Raw genomic sequence first — 24287 nt, forward strand, 5'->3', positions numbered from 1 at the left:
AAAGAGCGGTAGCAAGTGGTGGCACTTGCGGCGTTTGTTTCATTCAGCGTTACACTGCGCAACAGTGATGTTCTCTTGTCACCGACTACTTCGTCTTGTATCAAGTCACAGTACACAAAAAGAGTATGACAGCCACCCATTATGTCTACAGGATAAGTTGGCCATTTCGAAGATGCAGATGACGACAAAGACGAACTCGACAACGACTCGTCAACAGAATCCGACGACGACTCCTTCATTGATGAACCACCACCACCACCACCACCACCACCACCACCACCACCACCACCACCACCACCACCACCACCACCACCACCACCACCACCACCACCACCACCACCACCACCACCACCACCACCACCACCACCACCACCACCACCACCACCACCACCACCACCCACCACCACCACCACCACCACCACCACCACCACCACCACCACCACCACCACCACCACCACCACCACCACCACCACCACCACCACCACCACCACCACCACCACCACCACCACCACCACCACCGTCTTCTTTTGCTTCAGCCCATCTGAGACACTTCGTTCCTAATATGTTTTGCATATCTGATGAAATTAACCGTATTGAGGCAACAGAGGGGCGTTCATCATCAGAAGGGCGCTCGTCGTCATTGGCATAATAATCATCAGCATTAGTTGTTGAATCATCTATTTTAGTTTTGTGCTGTTTTGAATCTTGGTCGCTTTCTCGTCGCGGTGCCAGCTTTAGAGATTGATCATGCGTTCTAACAGTCCACGAAAAGGGCCAAGAGTTTTTACTTTTTGTTTTTGAACGGTTTCTCACAAACTTTATTGAGCAAATCATCAATCGTTGAATAGTAACCCGGATTTAAAAAGTATCGGCTAATTTTGGGTGATTTTTTGATGCTTGATGCTGTTGTTCTCCAGTTGAACCGTAACCGTTTTATCTCTAGAAATTACTGAGAGAATAGCTGCTTTCCTAGGTTCAATCAGATTTTTCTTTCTTGAGGCAGAAAAGTTTTGCAGCACATTTCTATATTCGGTCGCTTCTTCTTTAATTTCGGTATCTGTATTGCCCTCTCCCTCTTCTTCTTCTCCGAAACTTTCATACTCTAGGCTGTTTTCTTCACTACTGCTGCGGCTTCTTCCACTACTGATCGAATCATCCTCATCTAGATCTAAACTGTTTGTTGTCTCTAGAACACCTTCGGTTACGTTTAGTATGGTGCCTGGCCATGATATTTCGAGCAGGGCCACCTCCCATAAACCTCCTGACCTATTGAGTTCTACAACGCTCGGCTGTAAATTTGTGAAGCTCGCCAAGGTGTTGTTGCTGAATGTTGCCATGGATGCATTTGATACTAGTGTTAAGGTAAAGGAAGAAGTGACCGTTTTTCCACTAGTGCTCATATTTCTAGATATTTTACTAACTCTGATTCGTAGAAACGACCTTTGATTTCCTCCTCGTTTTCTCCGTTCGAAACCAACCGATAGGTAGTAGGGTTTTTTGTTAGAATGGCAACAACTTTAAACAATTCGTGGCTGAATTGAACTTTGTAGCCCTTGTGAAATGTCTCAATCTTTCTTCGGATGCGTACAGTGTCTCCTATTTGAAACTTGGGCCGCTTCTGAATATTGGAGTCCAGAGTGAGTGAAACGAGATAGCTGACGTGATCTTCAGTTACACTACTAGGGCACAGTCCGGTTACTCGATTGGTGCGGTTGTTTATAATTTTCACAAAATTTTGCAATTTGTCAATATAGGTGTCTGTATGATGCTCGTTCATGTAGCGATATATGAGTGCTTTTAATGAGCGTATATTGCGCTCCGCGAACGCACTCTTTTTCTCGTTGTGTGTTTGGTACAAAACTATTTGTTTCTTTTTGCAGAAAGTTGCAAATTCTCCCAAGAACTTAGTACCGTCGTCTGTCCAAACACGCTTGGGTATCACTTTCGTTATCATCCGCAAAAAAGCTTGTTTTGTTGTGATCGCATTCTTATTTCGCATAGCCTCAACTCTCAAATAACGACTCAATGTATCAACTGCTACTAACAGGTATCGAATGCCTCCGTTTCTGCTCGCAATTGATTGCATATCGGCTAGATCAAGTGACCAGATTTCATTCAAACGGTAAGTAAGGACTTTTAGACGTTTAAAATTGCGACGCGCCTGCCTGAATTTAGTATAGGTTGCGCTTGTTGAGAGGTACTGCTTCACAGTTTTCAGCGGAAGACCTGTATGCTGCGCAAGAGTTTGAGAGTTCCCGAAAGCGCTACTTTTAGTTGTGTCAGAGTAAAATTTGTAAGCTTTTTGGAAGTTGGGATTGTTTGTAAGAGCGTCCGAGACCACACGTTCTTGTGAACATTTGAGACAAACAAAACTCGATGCATTGTACTGAGTAGCATTTGAAAGACCGCTGCAGGTAAAATGTACCCAACCACAAATTGTACACCAAAAAAGGGGTCTATTCTTTGTACTTTTTCCCAAGTGTTTTTTACACGATCCGCATAGAAGTTTTTTTCTGGGTCCCGGATTCAATTCCACGCATCCGATTTGCAAGAGACTACGCAGGAAGAGATGAAGAAAGATATTGAATGACAAAAAACGAACAGCTCAACAGTCGAACATTGATATCCATTGGGTTTCAACCGATGAAGATGCGGTACCTGTTGAAGCAGCGAGTACATGAGAAGCAGATTTCTTGGCAAACTTGTTTGCAATCAGATGGGGATTTAGGCTGGTCTCTCGAACAATTGCTAAATCTTCGTTGGAGAGTTTTTTGTTTGGATTCTGTAGATTTGTCAAGAAATCAATCAAGCTGCTCGAAGAACGAAGACAAGCGTTTGCTCCTCCTGCAGTATCACTGTTTAATACAATAGCGCCTGAGGACGTGTCAAGAACAACTTTTGAGGATCTACTAAGTTGTTTGATAATTCTTTTTGAGCGCTCAATTTTACTGCTGCTGAGCCCGGTTGCTGCCAAATTGTCAAACACTCTTTCTGCTAACTGGTCTGAAATGAATTTATTTTGTTCCTCCTCTGACGTTTGATCGTTTTCAGGCGGAGGGGAAGGCGCAGTTGGCGTATCTCCGTCGAACAAAGCAGAGGATACACTTAGTTGTGCAGCTACTTGGGAATTTGGTTTGTTTCCAACTAAAATTGCTTCCCTTATTTCTTTTTTAGCTGACGTTTTTTCAGAAAGAGATGAATTTACAATAAGATCGTTGTATGAGTCAAGCGACAGCAAAATGAACTTTTTGGAGGCAACTTGTTTATTCATTCGGAATTTCGGAAATGAACTAGAACAATGGGTGCCAAAAACTTTATGAGCGATATTCCGCGATTAGTTGATAGTACTCGTTTCTTCTCATCTAGTTTAGTTTTCCTGTTACATAATACGGACATTAAATATCGAAAACTTTTTAGTTTTCTTTTTGTTTGACTTGATCCGGGAAGCGCAACTGTGCCTGATACTACGTTGAAAACACAGTCTATAAGGAACTTGATGAATTTTATATCTGCGTGAACAATGAATAATCTTTGCAGTACGGGTTTAAGGGTTATAAGCAGTTTCAAAGTATTCAGATTCTGTGAATGTACCATCGAGTGAGACAAAATCAGGTGTTTTTGAGTTCAAATAAAAAACTGTCGGAGTTTGACGACACAGACCAGAACAGAAGCGTAGATTCTCGTGGCACTGTGGATCCAGATCAATCAAGAGATGCCCAAAATTTTCAGAAGTTGCAGAACGGTAGGCGGACAATAAATCAGATCGGCAACCCAATTGCCTGCCTAAACAATCAATTTGGTTGATGTCGCGTGGACTTTTCAGCAGGAGAATGTGTGTAAGATTTAAATCAATTGTTTTTGAATTAGGGCATTTCTGATAAAGATTGTGCTTTAGAAAAATTACGTGTTGGTTTTTGTGGCGACCGGATACTATGAGGTTTAAAAATTCCTCTGATCGAGATATTTCGTCAAAAACATCGTCAAAGATTATTAGATGCCTCTTCCTGATTGGTAGAGATTTCAGTTTGCTCCAGCTGACTCCGTTGATGAAACTTATTCTGTCATTGCCCAAGCTATTTAAAATCGAGTCGTATGTGGGCTGCCAATGTTGATAAAAGTAAATCATGTTGTCAAAGTTTGGTCGAAACACTTGCTGATTGTTTTTCAGCAACTCAGAGACGAGTCTGGTTTTTCCGCAGCCACTAGGTCCAACAACGGTCATCACAAAATGCGGCTGAGTTACTATAACTTTGTTCATGGCGACGGAATAATACAACCGATGCAAAACGCTAAAACTGGCCAAACTTGAGCTGATGAGTGCTTATCAAACTTGTTAACCACTAAACAAACAACACAAGCAACAATAGAAGTAGAAAGAAGCATAAAATAAAGAAGTGTAAAGAAGAGAGAGCGCTCGAGAGAACAGCAAAGTTTCCAGGGTGGTCTCTCCTTATTTTCACTGTCAAAAATGATTTGATTTGAAAAGTCCACGCTACAATCCACCTGATCTTGATTCATGACAGCTCAGTTTGAAGTAACTCTGGGAGGTGGCTTTGGTGGATACACTTGTGAGCTCGCTTGTGAGATTGTCAAGAAGTATTGCAGTAGCTGAATAGCTTCGGAGAGGATCTCAAGTTCCTGTAACGTCAAGTCCAATTCGTTTTTTATCAAAATCGTTTTGCCTCCAACTTTTTTAAAGCTCTGCTTCCACAACTTTATCTCAGTATCTTCTCCCTTGTTCTGTATTTGAAGTCCCGATATTTTTGATAGATGAAGATATTACAGGTTAGGGTCAAAAAGTGTCATAGTATTTAAAAAGGCAACTGATCAAAGAGTTCAGACGACTGAAATTTCACTATTAACCAGAACAGTAAACCACTCAAATGACCAAAGAGAAAATGGTTGGGGAGATTTGGTAAAACGTAAACGTAGCCTGGACCAATGTTGTAGCTACTTTTCATAAAACCGTAAGCATCATGGAAAATTGCATGAACACGCAAAAGTTTTGAATTCTTGCAATAGTTGTGAAGAATACTATTACCTGGACCAATCAGACCACCATATGGTGCACTTTCATTTATCTCAGTTAAATTACAGGTGGGGTCAATAAGCAGACAAACAGCCAAAAACGCATTTTTCGTTTCTGAGTTTTTATTGAAGAGCCTGCTTGAAACTTTGAGGTTCTCTAACACTTGATTTATGTTTTCCCGCAACAACATGAAGCAACTGATTTTAAGCCGAAATTACAATACAATGACAAATCAATGAATAAATAATAAAAGGAAGTTGTCTAATCTAATCAGTTGATAATGTTTGTTTAGTGAAAATCGTCTCTTCGTCTGTTACGTCATCCACTGTACTCGATAAATTGCAGCTGTCAAACGAGTCCTCATAACATTCCCAACAAGTGCATTGAGCGTTTCTTAGGCCACATCTCACCTCAAGAAAAGCTGAATGATCAGTTTGGTGGATTGAACCAAATCCAGAGGCCAAAATATCAATGTATGCCTCCAGGGTGGACTTAAAAGGGGAATCACTGGCTTGCAAGCTTTCAATTTTGCCAAGAAGTCGTCGCTGATCTTCAGTGAGCGTTGAAAGTTCTAGTCGCCTAATAGGACAAACTTTCTCAATCTCCCAGACGCAATCCATTCGCTCAATAGACTTAGCTTCGAGGCCAAGTTCATCTGACCGAATAAAGTTTTCAAAAACATCCCCACGTCTTGTTACATCAACAGCTCCCAGTTGAAGCATCTGAGCCATGAAGGTCCCCAATGGTGAATGTGGTATGAACATACGTGCCCGAACTTCTTGTAGTACTCTGCTTTCGTGTTTGATGAAAGATTTTATTGTTTTCTCCATTTGCTTCGGGTTTTCACTTACAACCATCACATGTTGGTGTTCAGAACTTAAGTCTTCACACCAACGAAAGCAGCTCTTATTGATCGTCGAAGAAATTTCATGAGTTGCAACTGCAAAACTGAGATCCGTGTAAGCGTCAATCCAATAGGCAAGGCCGTGCGGCTGGCTTGGAACACAGAACAAGGGATCGTCAACCGAGTCATCGTGTTTTCTTTTTTTCGACAAAGTACTGCTTGGTTCAGGACTAAGTTTTGCAGGGACGAGAAATTTTGCTGAATAAACAATGAAACGGTAATGAAACGAAGCGAAGTTTTGAGTGCTCATGGTCAACTGATTTTCAAAAAGTAAGATTGTAAATGATAAAACTAATTGTTGCCAGAAATAGTTTATTTTGGAGATAAGATTTCGGAATTTTCCACAAAAGGTAAATTGGCACATTGAGTTTTGAACACGTACAAATGACGAGGGACATGAAATAACTCGATGCGCCAAGTTACCTTGTAAATGCATCAAATAACATTAATTTTATTTTGTTTTAAGTACTTGCGATTTTATAGTAAATAAGGTAAATTTCAATTCAAAATTGAACTCAAAGAGCTTGTTTAAATCGTTTGTAGACGTTTATAGTGGCTTTGTGTGGCACAGCAAAGCCTTAGGCTTGATTTGGAGCCATTCTGAGCGGAGAAGACAAAATTTCAAAATGAGTCGAAAAGTGGGCGACAGACCCCCCCATTTCTTACTACTCACCTCGTATCTAGAGGGATTACAATTTCTTTTTAGTATATCAGGAATAACATAAAGATACCCAGGTTTAGCTGTGAAAAAAAGATTATCTTAGACATTATTAATGCCATAGATTTTTCAAGATTTACATACTTTGTTATGCTATCATTTCAATTTTAAGCTGTTTATTATCAATTATAAGCTGTTTACAATAGAGTCCTTCGATCAGGACTACTTCTAAAGGATTCTTTGAATTTATTCGGTGAACAACCCCACCCCTTCAATCCGATTTTTTTAATCATCCATAGTGAATAAAAAGTTTTTTAAACTGAATCATTGCTCGATAAGAGGGAGATTAACTATTAAATTTGTGAGGTGGTAAAATGTGTTTAAATGTTAATTTTCTACCGTGAAAAGTTGAACCATTCCCAAATGGCTCATTGTTATTTAAAGGACTATAAATCTAGATATACATCTGGAAAAAAAACATGTCATAAAAACTAAAAATTTTAGCTACAACTAAAAATTTCAACGCGAAAATGGCCTTGAAATAGCTAAATTGGTAATAAAAAGTTCAGATCTTTTGCGTTTGTGCCCCCCAGTTACGGAGCACGTGTCATTACATAGTAAGTTATTGTATAAATATGGCACGTGCCTAGGGGGTGCAAATAAAATGCACCCACTAGGCTGGGGGGAGACACAAACGGAAAAGATCCCATTAACTTTATGGCTAAAACCTTTACATATTTGGAATCTTTTCCGTTTGTGCCCCCCCCCCGGTACGTTATGCGCCCCCCAGATACAGAGCACGTGCCATTACATAGTAAATCATTATGTAAAAATATGGCACGTGCGTGTGGGGGTTCCAATAATATGCCCCCACTAAGCTGGAGGGGGGGCACAAACGGAAGAGATCCAAGTTCCATGCCGCTGCAACTATTCGAGCTTTATAGAAAAACAATCTTGAATGAATGGTTTGACGTGAAATAACAGTTTTGGGAAGCGTAGTCTGGTTTTTCGTGCAAGTTCAAAACGCACGTGCAAGTGTCAAAATTCCGAAAGTCAGCAGAGACCGCCTGGATTTAAGTTTATTTCATTTAATTCAAGGATCATTTGTGATTTCCATACTTGGTTTCTGAGTACGATCCTATGAAAGCAAGGAAATCATAAAGGATCCTTGTGTGATTACCAAGAAATCGTATATGATCCTAGTATGATTGACGGATCATATGATCATATAATTTTTTCCTTCATACAATTTAGGTTTTAATTTTTTTTTTCGATTGGGATCATTGATGCTCCAAAAGGCAATATTTTTTGCTAAGTTGGGTGTTAAGTGAAGAAGTAATTCTGTCTATATGGCTATAGTTTTGATATTCTCTCTGAAGCCATTTTTACCTATAAGAACTCATTTAATAAAGTGCGAAGTTTTTGTTTTCCGTGGAAGTTCAAAGTCATCTAAATAGTTATACATTGCAATTTTTTTTGTTCAAAAGCTTCAAACGTAGGCTGAACGTGCGATATGTTAATTTTAAATGCGCTCTGACTACATTTCACGCGAATATCTGCCACTGCTCAAGTGTGTGTCATATATGAATATGATTCCCAACCAGTTTTTCCAATTCATACCAAAAATAAAATACAATTTTTGGCTTTCAAAGGTTTTTGAATGATTTCTACGAAATCATATGATTTTTGGGATTTTCTCAGGTTATGCACCCCAGTTCGTTATGCTTCCCCAGTTACAGAGAACTTTCCATGAAATAGTAAATCATTATGTAAAAATAAAGCATGTGCGTCTAGGGGTGCAAATATGGGGGGGAGACCCGATCTTTGTTTGACAACTAAGAAATCATGCCACTCATATATGACGCATGAATAATACTAAAAATCATGTGACCTACGAAAGTTCAGCATTGTCAAACGTGCAAGTTGTGTGTTTTAAACATGGTTACGTGACTGAAAATTCTGGCGTAACATCTCGCAGCGCATTGCAAATTGCTCTGTGATTTGAATGCGAATCTCGCAAACTGTACTTAAGCGACTTTTCAGTTGAGGAGGGAACTGTGATTGAGAAAATCTATGGGAAGCAGAAAGTGTATGTTTATAATCAAGCCTTGTTCCCTCAAGTAAACAAAGCTCAAATTCAAGACTTAGATCACCAAATCAATGAAGTCAAGATCAAACTACAAGAGTGTCAGCAAAAGGTTTGTCACAAATACCACAATTAATTCTTGATCGAGGCAAGTGGACTCCGTGTGAGGTTCTCATGCAGAATAACTGTCTTCATTTACGCGCCCCCTGAACATAGTCTGCACATAGGTATAAATAGGACTACAGAATTGGGGTCAAAGAACTGCATGTTTTGCTAAGTACCTAGAAAATACAAGCGCATTAATATGTAAGCATATGGCACTTGTGCATTGTATTGACTGCATTTATCTCAAAGCTAGGGACTCGTAACCACTGATGCCTGAAAAATGACTGAATTGAAAATACTAACCGCTGCCTGAATTGCAACGGTTAACATTGATTTATTTTCTAAGAAAACTTTTGGCCTGCTTACTTCTACTTCGGCTTACTTTGCTTTCACCATGCCTTACTGCGAAATTGTTGGTGAATAATATAAATCAAACACTTGCGCAAAACCGTAAATATGTAAACCAAAATGAAACTGGTGAATGAGAAAAATTTGAAAAATGTAGAAAATTTTGTTATATTAAGGTTCTGGGACAACTGGACCAGGAATCGTATGTGCATGAAAAATAATTCAATCGAACCTAAGATAGAAGTTCAGTGTAGATTTGGTTAATGAAAATTTGGATCTACTCTGTTTCAGGCCCCACCCCTACAGTGTTTTTTGTGCCCAACAATTGCAATGTGTGTTATTGTATAGCTCTTTATTATGTAAAAAATAGCACGTGCATAGTTTTTTTCACTTTTGTGTAAAATATTTTTTTTTCATTTTTTAGTTCTTCATTTTTGAAATATTGAAGTCGCTATCTTTCTAAAATAAAGTTCGTTGCTTAAAGGGCTTTTAGGAGAAAGAAAAAGCCTTTGTAGCTTATTGGTAGAAGTCAGGCTGCGTTCTGGAGGTGCGGTTTGGAATCCCAGTGTGGTAGTTTCTTAGAACATTAAAACATTTCTAAACTATGCCCCATTTAAATAACTGCCACCATCGGTCATTCGAGAGCAAATTAGCCGACGTTTGTCAATCTTTGTTCCTTAAGAGCCATTACTTTTTGCTGTTAAATTGATTCCTGTTTCGAGAATAGTTTTGATAAAAAATGCTGTTTCGAGGATATTTTCGAACGGTTACAACTTCCGGCCTGCTTTTAAGTCTGCTTACTTTTATGTCGGCTTAATTTGCGTTCACCATGCCTCACTGATTTTACTTCAACAATAGTTAACCAAAAATAGCTTTTTCAATTTTTTACGTTGATTGAAAAACGCTTCCCATATAGGTTCTGAGTAAATTTTGTGGGTATGTTTTTAAAGCATGAAATCAAAAGTGCGCATAAAAGCATTAGGGCTTTGACTGCTGAATAAATTTAAAGAGTGGATCCAAAATTTGTTTTCATACTGTTTCGAAAGAGCGGTAAATTGTGGTGAGAAAAAGTTTCTAGGCGGACCAAATTTTCAGTTCACGTGAAGCCTTTTCAAATAAATGTTTTCGTATTAACTAATATGGTTTGCTTTAAAATATTTATTGGGTTATATTAATTACATTACAGCTCGAAAAATTTTTGCTTCGAAATTTTTCAACATTTTTCTCATTCCATAGGCTGATTAAAGCATTTTAAACTATTATTTTGTTATTGACCTAATGGGGTATAGATATTTATTGAAACTATTTGTGAACTATTTGTATAGACGCTTATAGTTTCTTTATAGAACAGGTTTCTGTTACGAAATCTGACAATATTCTGAAAAAAACTGCTGTGTTTTTGTTTTTTTTTTGTTAACTTGTTCTGAGAACAATTATCTCAACAGGTAGGCTCTGTTAATGGAATTTAATTACTTTCCATCAATTGTTATTGTACTTTTAAGCACTGAAAGACAAATAACAGATAGAACAATGTTTGTTCTTAAAAAAACCTTTGAGCCTTCCTTTGATAAATTTGAATCATTTCTGTAAAAAATGTTTTAGTTGCGCAGCAGCAGTGTCGAAACCTTACTTGATTCTCAACAAAACTTATTTTTGAATGTTTATAGTGAGCGCTAAAAGAAGCAAGGCAGCAGTAAATGATCATCAATTGTTGTCAGGAAGTAGCCAAATGCCATAGAAGCAATATGCGAAATTTTATTCAACCTTACGAAAGCAGTTCAACGGTTTATTTGCTTTTCATAAAAATTTTCTTACAGTTTCATTTTTTTTAACTTTGCGCTTTATCATAACAATTTTTCATTGCGTATTGCACACACTATTTTTAATGTCGATGAATACTTCTGGTTGTTTAACCTCATTTGTACCAAGAAAAAATTCGATATAACGCGATGGATGAATTAGGAAAAATGGTCAAAAATTGTTGCTTGCCCTGTTTTCAGTTTCAATAGCGAGTGAGCTCTTAACGAGTTTTTTATGAAGAAATCAATGCCATTCAGGAAGAAAAAATCTTAAAAGTAAGATGCAGAAATATTAATTAAGAGCCGTAATTTCCTTTATTAGTTTGGTCACTTGAAACATCTTGTAATTGTCATACGCGAAAAAAAAACAAAAATTGTTCAGCGATTAGTCCTGATGACATCGGTGACGAAACTAGCACAATTGTTAAGTTTGACACATTTAGAATAAATTCTATTTTTACGGTGTACGGCAAAGTTATTGGCAGAAAACATTTTAGGAAAATTGAAGGACCAAAAACAAAGCCTGGTTAGCGAACGACCGTCCAAAATATAACTCGTGCACTGAATTTTTCATTGTTATTGGGTTTTGAACTAACGAATTTCGAGAAGTTTTGAAAAAAAAATATTTTTGTTATAATTTTTTTTATAGAAAAAAGTGAATCCTTAACTGTACAGAAGTTGCTTAAAAAGGAAAGAAAACGATATCGAACAACAATTGAGTACAAATCAGTTCTTGCGAAACAACGTTTTCGAACATAATGTGGCTTGAATTTGATTGAGTTTTCTGTTAAGCACATTTGTCCAAATTGGGCAATAAATAATCTTTGTGATAATCAGCGTGTGATTCTAACAAGGGTCGCTTTTTTGACAAATGTAGAAAACAACAAGGAAGCTGTGCGTTCACAAAAGATTTTCTAACTCATCACACAAATTTGAGATTAAAAAATCTGTTTATACATAAGCTGATTGATTTCGAATATAATTATGCTCTTGATCAACAAAAACTTTTGCCATTATCAAAGGACCTAATCATAAGTTTTAAAACATGAACTAGGAAACCAGAATTGTTAACAATTTTGATCGAAATCAGATTGAATAAATGATTCTGTCCAAATGTGATTTTCAACTTCAACCACTTATACTTTATCTGAAGTCTTGAAGACTAAACCGGTGGAGGATTTGCTTCAGAATCCACCAATTTATATAATAAACAGTTAAATTGTTGCACAAAAACTTATCTTCAGACAAGCAAAGGTCAAAAAATGCTTATATTGGAGACTTTCAAGTTCTATTAATCTTATAGTCCTACTATAAAAGTTGTAATTTTGTAAACCTTTTAAATTCAGCCAAGCTTAGAATGTAGGAAATAGAACGAACCCATTTTTGTTCCTTTTTCTTGCAGGCATTTTTAATATTAATTAAACAATCACTTCTGAGTGCAAGAAACAATAAATCAATTGATGGTGACAGAGAAAATCGAACAACCAATTAATGGCGACAAAGGACAAAAATCAACTGATTTTTCTGGCTACTCGTTATATCACGTCAGAGAGAACAAAAGTTAATCATGCTTAAAGGTCTAAGGGTATATTAAGAGTTTTGTTTTCATTTCTTCGTCGGATATCTTCAAAAATCTGATTGTTATCTTTGCGATGAAAAGTTTTTGCAAAATTATTCAGGGAAAAGAGACAACAAATTTTTATGAAAATTGATCATACTGTTGATGAGCGTTTTGTAAGATCAGAGGGCTATGTGGATATTGCTTTTGCCTTAAAACCAAAAAAAACTATCAACAATATTTGTAAACCGACTCATGATAAAGAATCATGGTAACGAATCATGAGCGACTATCTTAAATTGATTGTCTGCATGCTTCAGTTATGCGTAAAACACTTCTAGTTTCTCAAAATTGAAATGAACTGTATAACGGTTACCAGTTTTGACGGAGAACGAAACCAAATTGAAACTGAGTCCGTCAACGATTAATTTTGATTCAAAATGGCTCTCTATTCCAGAAGACCTATCTGACTAAACGGAAGAGGTCGACTGTTCAAGCAACCATGGTGCATATGCTTTTTATCAGCTGAACCAATCGTTAATCCTATACGTTTTCCCACACAATAATTTTCTGTTTTTAATTTGATGGGAAACTTAAAGTGAAAGTAATAAAACACAAAATACTTATCGAAGTACTTTCCGTTCAGCTGTATCGGCATTCAGTGCCCCAGTTATACTGACATCGTTTCCCAAGACAGCTGAGATGCGTAGATGTGTTTTCTTTTGTGGTGTTCTTTGACTTCACGCTCTATGTAAGGCACAGATTGCAATGACCTCGACAGTTTGAAACAGTTTTAAAACCTCATCGCTGACGTCATCAAACTTGTTTAAAATGGACGCAAGTGTTTTCAATTAAAAACATTTCAATTGCTTTCAGAATTATAGATTGCAGCTTTAATGAAATCCTGTCGATATAACTTTTTGTCATACCGCCAAATTCTTGTGCCTTCTGATTTAGAGGAAGAGGATAAAGTGGTAAAACACGAGAGATTTCAGTCTCTTAAGAGCCTTGATAGCTTCCGAAAACATCACAGAAATTTCTCCTCATTTGCATCCTGTCAATGACAAATCTGAATTTTTAAAAGTGGCATGTTGCATTTTTAAGAGTCTCACGTTGATTTGCAGAAACTACTCTCAGAATATGGCATTCTTTTCTCCTCTCGTCTCATAACTGCCTATGACTTGCGTATGAAGAGCAGAATAGGCCAGAATTACTCGAAAAGACATTGCAACTTTTAATAATTAATAGAAATTATGAACAGGGCCGCACAAAAAACAATAAAAAACGATCAAGTACTCATTAAGTTTATGAGACGATTGCCAGGAGCCACAAAAGGAGCTAAGAAAAGTGCTCAATAGCACTGCAGATGATAGTGCTTCTTTTTTCAGAATTCCTTTAAAATTTGTCGATTGCCAAAGCTACCAAATAGTCGTAATATAGTCATAAAGTTGTCGAAAGGAGTGAAAACAAGGATGCTCGGTAATGTGCGTACGCACATAATGTTCCGACCCCGCTGATCCACATTCTTGACTTAATTGGCTACCAAATAATGAACCAATAGAAAAGTTTCAAAAAAATATGTATCGCTCAAAAAACTATAATGGAATACAATAAGGCCACGCTAGAGGGCCGATAAAATTTGTTGTTAATAGGACTACTGGAAAAGACTATAATAAAAATTGAATAACAAACATTAATTACGAACGAAACTCGATGTCTATGTTTTTAAAAAATCATAACAAAATCAACCTTGCATCAGATAAAACCTAAAAAAAACAAAATAACATTTACTTCAAAAGAAAAGATATGAAACCTATTCTCAATGCGACTGGATAACAGGTCGCCAAACAGAGCGAAAAGGTGCGAATTTCAGAAATACGTTTCTACTTTGGAAAGCAATTGATTTCAAAAAAGGTTTTTATCATTAGATAATAAGTAAGATCACTAAAAAATTCATTTGTATCTGCATATGAAGCAATTGAGACCTGTCATTATCCAGTGTACTTCATACGACTACAAAAAGAAGGACAAATACCGGCAAAAATAAGCTTTGCACGAAATGGCAGTGAAACCGTTAAAACGGTGGAAACCATAAACTTGTTACCAAGAGCAATGAAAATGTTCAATTTCGCAATATTTCAAAGCCGATGGGAAATAACATTAGCGTATTAATTTTAAAAGAAAACAAAAGTCCTTTAAAATGTACAAATATATAAAATTCTAAATTATGTTATAAAATTTTGTAGTAACAGTAGTAACAAAGCCGAGAAACAATTGGTTGGAACTAGAACCATTATTTTTTTAATTATAGCTCACTAGAAACAGGTTGTGACCTGTCTTTACTGAGGCTAAGCTACAAATCGACCAAAAAAATTTTAAAAAATTGGCGAAGCTCAAAATTGCAAATGTTTTTCAAATATTTGAGCCACAATTTTTTTTCAGACGTCATTAACAGACAAAAGAATGCAACAAAAACAGGTCAATTAAAATGCCACACCTCTGAAAGCCAATTGGGCCTGTCATTAATTAGACTATGTTACGAGACGACAAAATAACGAAAGCAGTCAGAAGCCAATATTTCACAAACAATTTAAACCCACAGTGTTCAAGGTACTACATTTATAAGATGTTATCTGCAAGAGCTGTAAAAATGACTTGGTTCTCATCTGAAAATCAATGGGGTTTTCCCTATAAAAGGACTACGTATAAATGACAACAAAATCTCAAAATGATCAATAGAGAAATCTCGAAAATTTCTTATGAAACTAAATTGCCCAAGCAATCAGTCAAAGCATATAACCAACCGCTAAACAAATGTTTGAGTTAATGAAAGTAATTGAGACTTCTTATTAGTTAGGTTTAGTTACATGGTGACAAAAATCAAAGCAGAAAGGAAACAGTCTTTTTTTTAAAAGTTAGCTTGAAAATTACTAAAAGAAATAGCTATATACTGAAAAGTTAAAATAGGTGGTTATATGTCCTGGGGAAGCCATTGAGAGCTATCATTATCAGGTATATAACGTATAAAAACCAAACAAAAGACAAGTTTACGCAAAAAATCATTAAATTTTGCAAGAGAACAGTGTCTCAGCCCAAAAGCGCGAACTATTCAATAAAAACAATTAACATTCGGATACGCTTTTTTTAAACCCCTTTCAATTTCCCAACTTAACTTATCTTCAACTGGATTTGTCGATGATGTGATAATTCGACAACGAAACAGAATGAACTCAAAAAATCAGCAATTATAAAAAAAAATCGAAAGTCGTAGTGTCAAAACCGAGAATCCATTAGTTAAATATAAACCCGTTACAGACATTAATTTATTGACTAACAGGACGTGGGTTTTTACTTGTTTGTACTGAGACTAAGATGATTTTCAATTATTCAAATGGTCCTGAAATATATCAATTTTTAAACAAAATTTTACAGTATATCAAAATAAATAATGCATATCGTTTAATTATCGAGATTAAATTTGCCAAAAATCTGGAAAAATTATGATTTCTGAAGACTCTTAAAACCAGTGGGAGTGCAACTAGCTATCTCGTCAAGCTTGCGATGAATATGACTGCAGTTTTAAGGTGTCTACTTTCAGCAAATTCAGTGAAAGCGGGCCAAAAATGCATATTTGGTCCCATTTTTGACGGAAAAAGTCAGATTTTTGAAAAGTTTTGCATAAGTTTTGAGCCAAAAAGCTCAGATCGAACAACTCAGCAACCCCCCTCTATCTTTTGAGACAGGATAATTAAAACTAATGTTAACAATTTCAAGATATTGTAGCAAAATTAACGAAAATCTGGTCAAAAATTACAAAAAATGTGAGCAAAAACCACTGAATTCACTCTACTTTTCTCAAAGTTTAAACTTTGATAACTCCCTGTAGAAAAGGAAAACCAATAAAATATTTTTAATTCCATATTCTACGCTGATCGGGCTTTCTAATGATACCACTCACAACTCTCTACGATTAGTATATCGATCGGCCAAAATTGACTGAACAAAAAAAGAACGCAGTTTAGTATATAGTTCCTCCCCCCACTAAAAGTGGGGTCGGAACAATAAAAGTTATAAAGTTCCTCAATAGTCTCTGATTTTTTTGCGGTTTCCCACCAAAGAGCATACAAGTGAGTTTTGAATAATCTATCAAAATGAATCTTTAAGGGGATCAATTTTCATTCTGAAACAAAAACAATTTTTCGGTAAAACGCTTTTGGAGTTCAGGGGTCATAATGAGCATAATCATAGAGAGCATAAATGAAAAACTGGCACTTTTTGCAATTTTAGCGCCCCAACCACCATATAGTTAACAACGTTTGGAAACGAGAGAAAACTGATTTCGGCAGCAACTAATTTATTGTAAAGCCGCCCTAAAAATGGTAATTTTTGTGGGAACAATATAATTTATTACTTGCTAAATTCTAGTCCTGGAATCATTAAGCCAGGATTCCAAAAAAATTGTTGGATTGATAAACTAGTGGGGGTAAACCAATTGGTTGTGATGAAAGTTATCAATCCCCCCCCCCCCCCCCACATTTTGCAAACTCTCGCCATATACATTGTTTTTAAACCAATAACACATTTTTTAGTCCTGTATACATAACTGTCGTTACTTTTACGCTCTTTTTGAAATATGACCCGAACTTAGCAATACCAGTTTTGCGAGGCCAAAAATTTCTTACCAGTTGAAAGTCTGGGATTGTAAAATCTCGTTCTGGTAATTTTTCGGCGTTTTAAAACTTGATAGTGTAGTTTTGATCATTTTTTTGCTAATCGTACACGCAATAATAACCATTATACCTCCACCATTTTAGACTTCTTTTTTAACCTTGACAAGGAATAAACAAATTTTGTGAATCAGATACAAAATCTATTAATTTTACGAAAAAGGGAATTTTTAAAATGTCCTTTCATTACCCCCCCCCCCCCTGCACTTGCATCCCATTTACTATATGGAAAATTTTGGACTTAAGACACGGGACTCGATAGAACTAAATTCTGTATTTCTTATGACTTTAGTTTTGCAGATCAAAGTGCGAAGCGCGGAGCTCTCTAAGATGAATTCTATGCCTACCCTGCAGAAGGTGAAGAAGCAGTTCGAGGATCTTTCCGCAAAAGAGGCTCAATTGAGCGCTAAAATCAGCCAGATCAAGTCAGGTGGCAACTCGGTGGATCCACAGGTTCGCGAGGCCATCAAGCGGGACCACGAGATTTTCACAAAGGTCAAGCAGTCTTGTTTACGCAAACAGTCGGGTCGATTTTCAGAAAAGCTTAAAAAAATAAGGGCACAAAATATTATAATTTCAACAGAAAATAATGTAAATAAAATACAAGGAGAATCGGTAATGTGCGTTTGCACATAATGTTTCAACCCCGCTCATCCACACTTTTGACTAAATTGTCTACCAAATAAGGAAAAGATAGAAAACTTCCCATATCGTTCCACATAAAACTAAGAGAAAAAATACTGCTGGGTTAGAGGGCGGATGATGCTTGCTATTTAAAAGAGTACTACGCAGGACAACCATAAAATTCAAAATTAAAACAAACAATAATGCGACCAAAACACGATGTCTATATTTAAAAAAGCTTACATCGAAAGAAACGGAATCAGAAGAAATCTGAACTAAACAATGTAACCTGTACTTCATCAGATAAGATATGAGACATGTCAACAATGAGACTCAGGTCGACAGAGAAGAGCAAAATAATCATCGCTAAAAAAATGTTTTTATTATTGAAAAACAAACAATTTCATATTGAACAACACCATTGCCTATAAAGTCGGCTCCTTAAGAAGGTTAATTTATAGCTCCTAGAAAGCAATTGAGACCTGTTTTTATGCATAATAATTCAATTGATTTAGAAAGACCGGCAAAAGGCAAAAACAAAAAATCAATGAAGTTTAACAAAAAAGTGGTGTAGCAACTGTTAAAATCATAGGCTTACCATGTAAAAAAATTTAATATCTTCAGTAGCACATTTTGTCAAAGAAATTTGGTCACCCCATATGATTAATAATGTGGCAAGGACACCATTAATCAAAAATGGGCAGATATCTAAAAATCACATTTTCCTTATGAAATTGCGTAGTACCAAAGCCAAGAAGCCATCAGTTGAAAATGAAACCAATATAGAGATTGGATATTGGATCACTAGAAGGACGATGCGACCTCTCGTTACAGAAACCAAGCTACAGAGACAAAGCTACGATGCGACCTGCCGTTACAGAGACAAAACGGAAAACAAAATAACGCTAAAAAACCCACTGATATTCTTTTAGAAACCAGTTTCAAAGATTCAAACAAATCATAAGCCTTCTATTTGAAATAAAAACAGATTAGCCTGTAAACCCTCAGGAAGCTGGTTGTGCTTGTCATTAGATCGAATTATACGAAGAAAAAACAACAAATACAGAGAGAACTCACTTCGCCAGCAATTTAACGAAATCAGAGTGTTGAAGTCAGGAAAAAACATAAGAAATTGAAAACTATTAAAATCTTTAATATGACAAACGCTGTGTGAATTGTTTGTTTGGCCTTCCTTCCATTTTAAATGGGTCTTCTTTTGTAAAGGTTCTCGGTGAAATTGACAACAAAAAGGACGACAAAAAATACTGGTAACGAAAACTAACGAAATTCTTAAGACGACTCAGTTCAACAAACTGTACTCAAAAACAATTATATAAAACAATCAAAACTACGTTTGGAGCAACAGAAAGTTGATGAGCCCGGTCAATAAGGCGACAAAGTTACCTGTTGACGACAATGAGAACAAAAATTGAAGGAAAACTTCCCATATCGTTCCACATAAAACTAAGAGAAAAAATGATGCTGGGTCAGAAAGCGTTTGAAGACTGCTATTTAAAAGATTACTGTGCACAACAAACACAAAATACAAAATAAAAGCTAACAAAATCGCGACCGAAACACAGTGTTTATAATTTAAAAAGCTTACAACGAAAGAAAGGGAATCAGAAGAAAGCTGAAATAAACAATGTAAACTGTACTTCATCAGATAAGATATGAGACCTCAGATCAACAAAGAAAAGCAAAATAATCAACGCTCAAAAAATGTTTTTATTTTTGGAAACAACCAATTTCGTATTGAATAACACCATTGCCTATAAAGTTGGCACCTTAAGAACGTTAATTTACAGCTCCTAGGAGCAATTGAAACGTGTCATTATGCATAATCAGTCAAACGATTTAAAAAGAACTGCAAAGGGCGAAAACAAAAAATAATCAATTGAATATAAGAAAAAAACTGTGTAGCAACCGTTAAAAACTTGAACTTACCATAGAAATCGTTTAATATGGCACAATGGCACATTTTCTCAATGAAAATTGGTTCACCCTATTGATATAAAAATGAGGCAAGGAAACTACAAATCAAAACTGGGCAAATTTCCAAAAATCACATTTTCTTATGAAATTGCGTCGTAGCAAATTCAAGAAACCATCAGTTGAAATTGAAATCAAAATACAGATTGGAAATTGGGTCACTAGAAAGACGACGCGACTTGTCGTTACAGAGACCAAGCTACAATGCGACCGGTTGTTATAGAGACTAAGCTACAGAGACCAAACTACGATGCGACCTGTTGTTACAGAGACAAAGCGAAAAATAAAAAAAGAAGAATGCTCAAAAACCCACTGAACTTCTTTTAAAAAACAGTTTCAAAAATTCAAATAAATCGTAAGCCCTCTATCTAAAATAAAAACCGATTGGCTTGTAAAATTTCAGTTGTGCTTGTTATTAGATCGAATCATAAGAAGAAAAAACAACAAATACAGAGAACTTTTTTTCACAAACAATTTACCGGAAAAAAGTGATGAAGCCAGAAAAAGCAGAAGAAATTAAAAACTAATGAAATCTTTTACATGATAAATACCGTGTAAATAGTTTGCTTGAGCATTGATTTGAAATCATTATAGTCAGTACACAACATAAAAACAACAAATTTACAATTATGGAAAAGACCGAGCCCCAATATAATCCGAATATTTATTGAGTGTCAGAATTCAAGATGAATTCGACCCTTGTCCTCTTTTTGCAGTGCATCCATCAAAAACAATCAATCACTCGATAAGTTTGCAAACGGGATCAATTGGCAAATTAAATTTATAATTTTTCAGTTAATTTTTCAACAATTATGCCTAAATTGTTTTCCAGAAGACTCACATAGAAAAAGAAAGCACAACTAGTGTTCTTCGTAGTTTTTTAAGGTTGTGACAGCAGATCTCAGGTCTCTACTTTTGGCATATTTGAACAAAGTGTGATAGACAAACGTATCTGGAGCCATTTTTCATTACGAAAGTCTGAATTTCTAAAAACAAAACTGGAAAAAGTTTGACAAAAAGATTTGGATGAAACCTACCGACAAACATCCTATATCCTTAAATCAAAGAAAGATAACATTGTTTTTAACAATTTTAGCAAAATTGTGGAAATTTCGGTTTAAAAACGTCGGAAAAAAGAATAAAAACGGATTTCCGTCTGTTTTTTACATTTTTCTGTCTAATTTCATATTCTTTGCTGCACGCGCTTTCTAGTGATACCAGTCTCATTTCTCTACAAGGAAATTATTGATCACCCAAAATTGACTGAAAAAACAACCGTTTGATTATATTGTTCCTGCCCCACAAGTGGGGTCGGAACAGTAATCTTAGAAAAATACATTTCAAAACAAATTAACAAATAACATGTGAATTTCAGCAAAAAATAATATCTAGCTAATATACAAACAAAATAATATATAAAAAATAAAATTTAAAGTATACGGAGCCGAATAAATGTAGCCAAGTGATCAAAACGGCATAAAAAACAATTTTGGGAGAGCGGCAAATTTCTTTCAATTTTTTGCTAGTTTAGCCATAATTCTGCGTTGACAAAGCAAACTGTCAATAAAAAATTGAGTTACTTAAATTATGCACCATTGTTGAAAATTCTCAAAAATTGAGGATGCCAAAATTGTTCCTAATTTTTATGATAAAATGATGCCGGCCGTTTTTGTGAGTTAGCACTTTGGTTCCTGAGGGTTACGTACAGCTCAGCGATCACAAAACATCAGATTATAGAACATTTTGTGTTCAAATTATTTTTATATTCACAATTCATCGCGCTTCTAGATTTTAACATCTATTAGACGGCTTTAAGAGCTTTCATACACGTTTTTTACGACATCTGAATTAAATTTTTGACACTTTTTTCGAAAATTTAATATGATGGATATTTTTATTATAGTGAATACAAAAGTGTCCATGAAAATTCAGATGAGTTCACTTCGGGAGCAATAGCTTATAAATCCTATACCTGTTGCTCCCATATGTTGGATTAATTTCAGAAAAATAATTCTATTTATACAAGGGGTTTTATCTTGTTAAGAAGGTCTTGAAAATGCTTCTTTTTTCAATTGTTCAAAGTTTCCAAGTAAACTAATTATTACGACGCAAAGGTATATCCCAAAATTCTAGCCGTAGTAAAAATTGTGCAAAAAGAGATACATAAAATGAACAATATTAGGAGACAAGCTCAGTATCTTACTTTTCGCAAAAAGAGTTATGCCATTTTTGCAAAAATGAGATACCTTGAATTTGTAAACTAGGTGACAAGTCTGAAAGCACATTTCCGCTCATTTTAGATATGTATTTTTTGCAACAATTTATCGCTAATTCGCAATGTAGCCTATTTAAATCGCGTTTTTGAGCATGCAAAAGTAATAAAGAGCTTTATTGATTGAGCATCTAAAAGTAATTTGAAGTTTTTAAAGTGATTTAAATAAAGAAATAATGGCGCGACAAAATATATTTGTTTAGAATTTTTTTTGTTATTTTTGTAGTGGATGTCATTTCATATGTGATATCCATCCTTTTTATCTCCAGTACCCTTGCAGAACACACATCAACAGGACAGATTTTAAAAATATATTAGACAACTGTTAACCTGCAAATAGACGCAAAAATTTTGAGCAAACTCAATTTAAAGAGTCGTTTGCTGAATTCAAATGCAAATCTCTCACTAAATTAAAATTGGTAAGAAAAAAACGGTAGCCAATTCATATATGACATAAAAGTTTCAGCATAAAATTTTATATAGATAATATACAAACAAAATAATATATAAATAACATATAAAAGTACTTATAAGCAAAATAATATATTAAAAGAATAATGGGTAAAGTATAGGAAGTTGAAAAATATAGCTAAGTATTGAAAACGACAAAAACAACAATTTTCTGAGAGCAACAAATTTATCTTATGTTTTGCTAATTTTATATATAACTATGCTTTGAAAAAACTAAGATTGTCAATGAAAAAAAAGTGTTTTATTTAAATTTTGCAGCATCGTTGAAAGTTTTCACAAATTGCCGAGGCGAAGATTGAGCTAAATTTTATTGATCATATGAAGCTGACATTTTTTTGTGTATTGACACTCTGGCTCCAGAAAACTACGTACAGCTCAGCAAACATCAAACATCCGATAACAGAACTTTTTGATTTCAAATCAATTTTCTTTTAACAAGTCATTGCCCTTTTAGATTTTTTAACATCTAATAAAAGGACTTAAGAGCTTTTACACACGTTTCTAACAACATCTGAGTCTAATTTTTGACACTTTTTTCTAAATTTTATCATGAACTGTCTTTTTGTTATAGTGAATTCAAAAGTGTCCATAAAAACTCGGATCAACTCAAGTCGCGAGCAATAGCTCATAACTGCAGTACCTCTTGCTCCCATTTGATGAATGAATTTCAGAAAGAAGAAATCGAATTATGCAAGGGGGTTTTATCTTATTAAGAAGGTCTTGAAAATGCTTTTTTCTTAATTGTTCAAAGTTTCCAAGTAAACTAATTATTACGACGCAAAGGTATATCCCAAAATTTTTGCCGTAGTAAAAATTGTGCAAAAAGAGATACATAAAATGAACGAAAATAGGAAACAAGCTCAGTATCTTATTTTTTGCAAAAAGAGTTATGCCATTTTTGCAAAAATGAGATACCTTGAGTTTGTAAACTAGGTGACAAGTCTGAAAGCACATTTCCGCTCATTTTAGATATGTGTTTTTTGCAACAATTTATCGCTAATTCGCAATGTAGCCTATTTAAAAGCGCGTTTTTGAGCATGCAAAAGTAATAAAGAGCTTTATTGATTGAGCATCTAAAAGTAATTTGAAGTTTTTAAAGTGATTTAAATAAAGAAATAATGGCGCGACAAAATATTTTTGTTTAGAATTTTTGTTTTTGTTATTTTTGTAGTGGATGTCATTTCATATGTGATATCCATCCTTTTTATCTCCAGTACCCTTGCAGAACACACATCAACAGGACAGATTTTAAAAATATATTAGACAACTGTTAACCTGTAAATAGACGCAAAAATTTTGAGCAAACTCAATTTAAAAAGTCGTTTGCTGAATTCAAATGCAAATCTCTCACTAAATCAAAATTGGTAAGAAAAAATCGGTAATCAATTCATATGTGACATAAAAGTTTCAGCATAAAATTTTATATAGATAATATACAACCAAAATAATATATAAATAACATATAAAAGTACTTATAAGCAAAATAATATATTAAAAGAATAATGGGTAAAGTATAGGAAGTTGAAAAATATAGCTAAGCATTGAAAACGACAAAAACAACAATTTTCTGAGAGCAATAAATATCTTATGTTTTGCTAATTTTATCTATAACTATGCTTTGAAAAAACTAAGATTGCCAATGAAAAAAAAAGTGTTTTAACTAAATTTTGCAGCATCGTTGAAAGTTCTCACAAATTGCCGAGGCAAAGATTGA

General features: G+C 35.1%; 1 protein-coding gene across 1 annotated transcript in view; it reads left to right on the forward strand.

Moving 5' to 3' along the window:
- The first annotated feature begins 3585 nt into the window (after nt 1–3585).
- Nucleotides 3586–24287, forward strand: part of LOC142352917 (homologous-pairing protein 2 homolog) — a 46990-nt gene continuing 26288 nt past the window's right edge. Inside the window, exons 1-3 of the mRNA XM_075405073.1 lie at nt 3586–3742; nt 8635–8789; nt 17515–17709. Coding sequence (XP_075261188.1) covers nt 3586–3742; nt 8635–8789; nt 17515–17709 — 507 coding nt within the window. The remainder of the gene's footprint in view (nt 3743–8634; nt 8790–17514; nt 17710–24287) is intronic.

This window comes from Convolutriloba macropyga, chromosome 14 (genome assembly GCF_964194025.1).
Source record: "Convolutriloba macropyga chromosome 14, txConMacr16.3, whole genome shotgun sequence".
Classification (NCBI taxonomy): Eukaryota; Metazoa; Xenacoelomorpha; order Acoela; family Convolutidae; genus Convolutriloba; species Convolutriloba macropyga.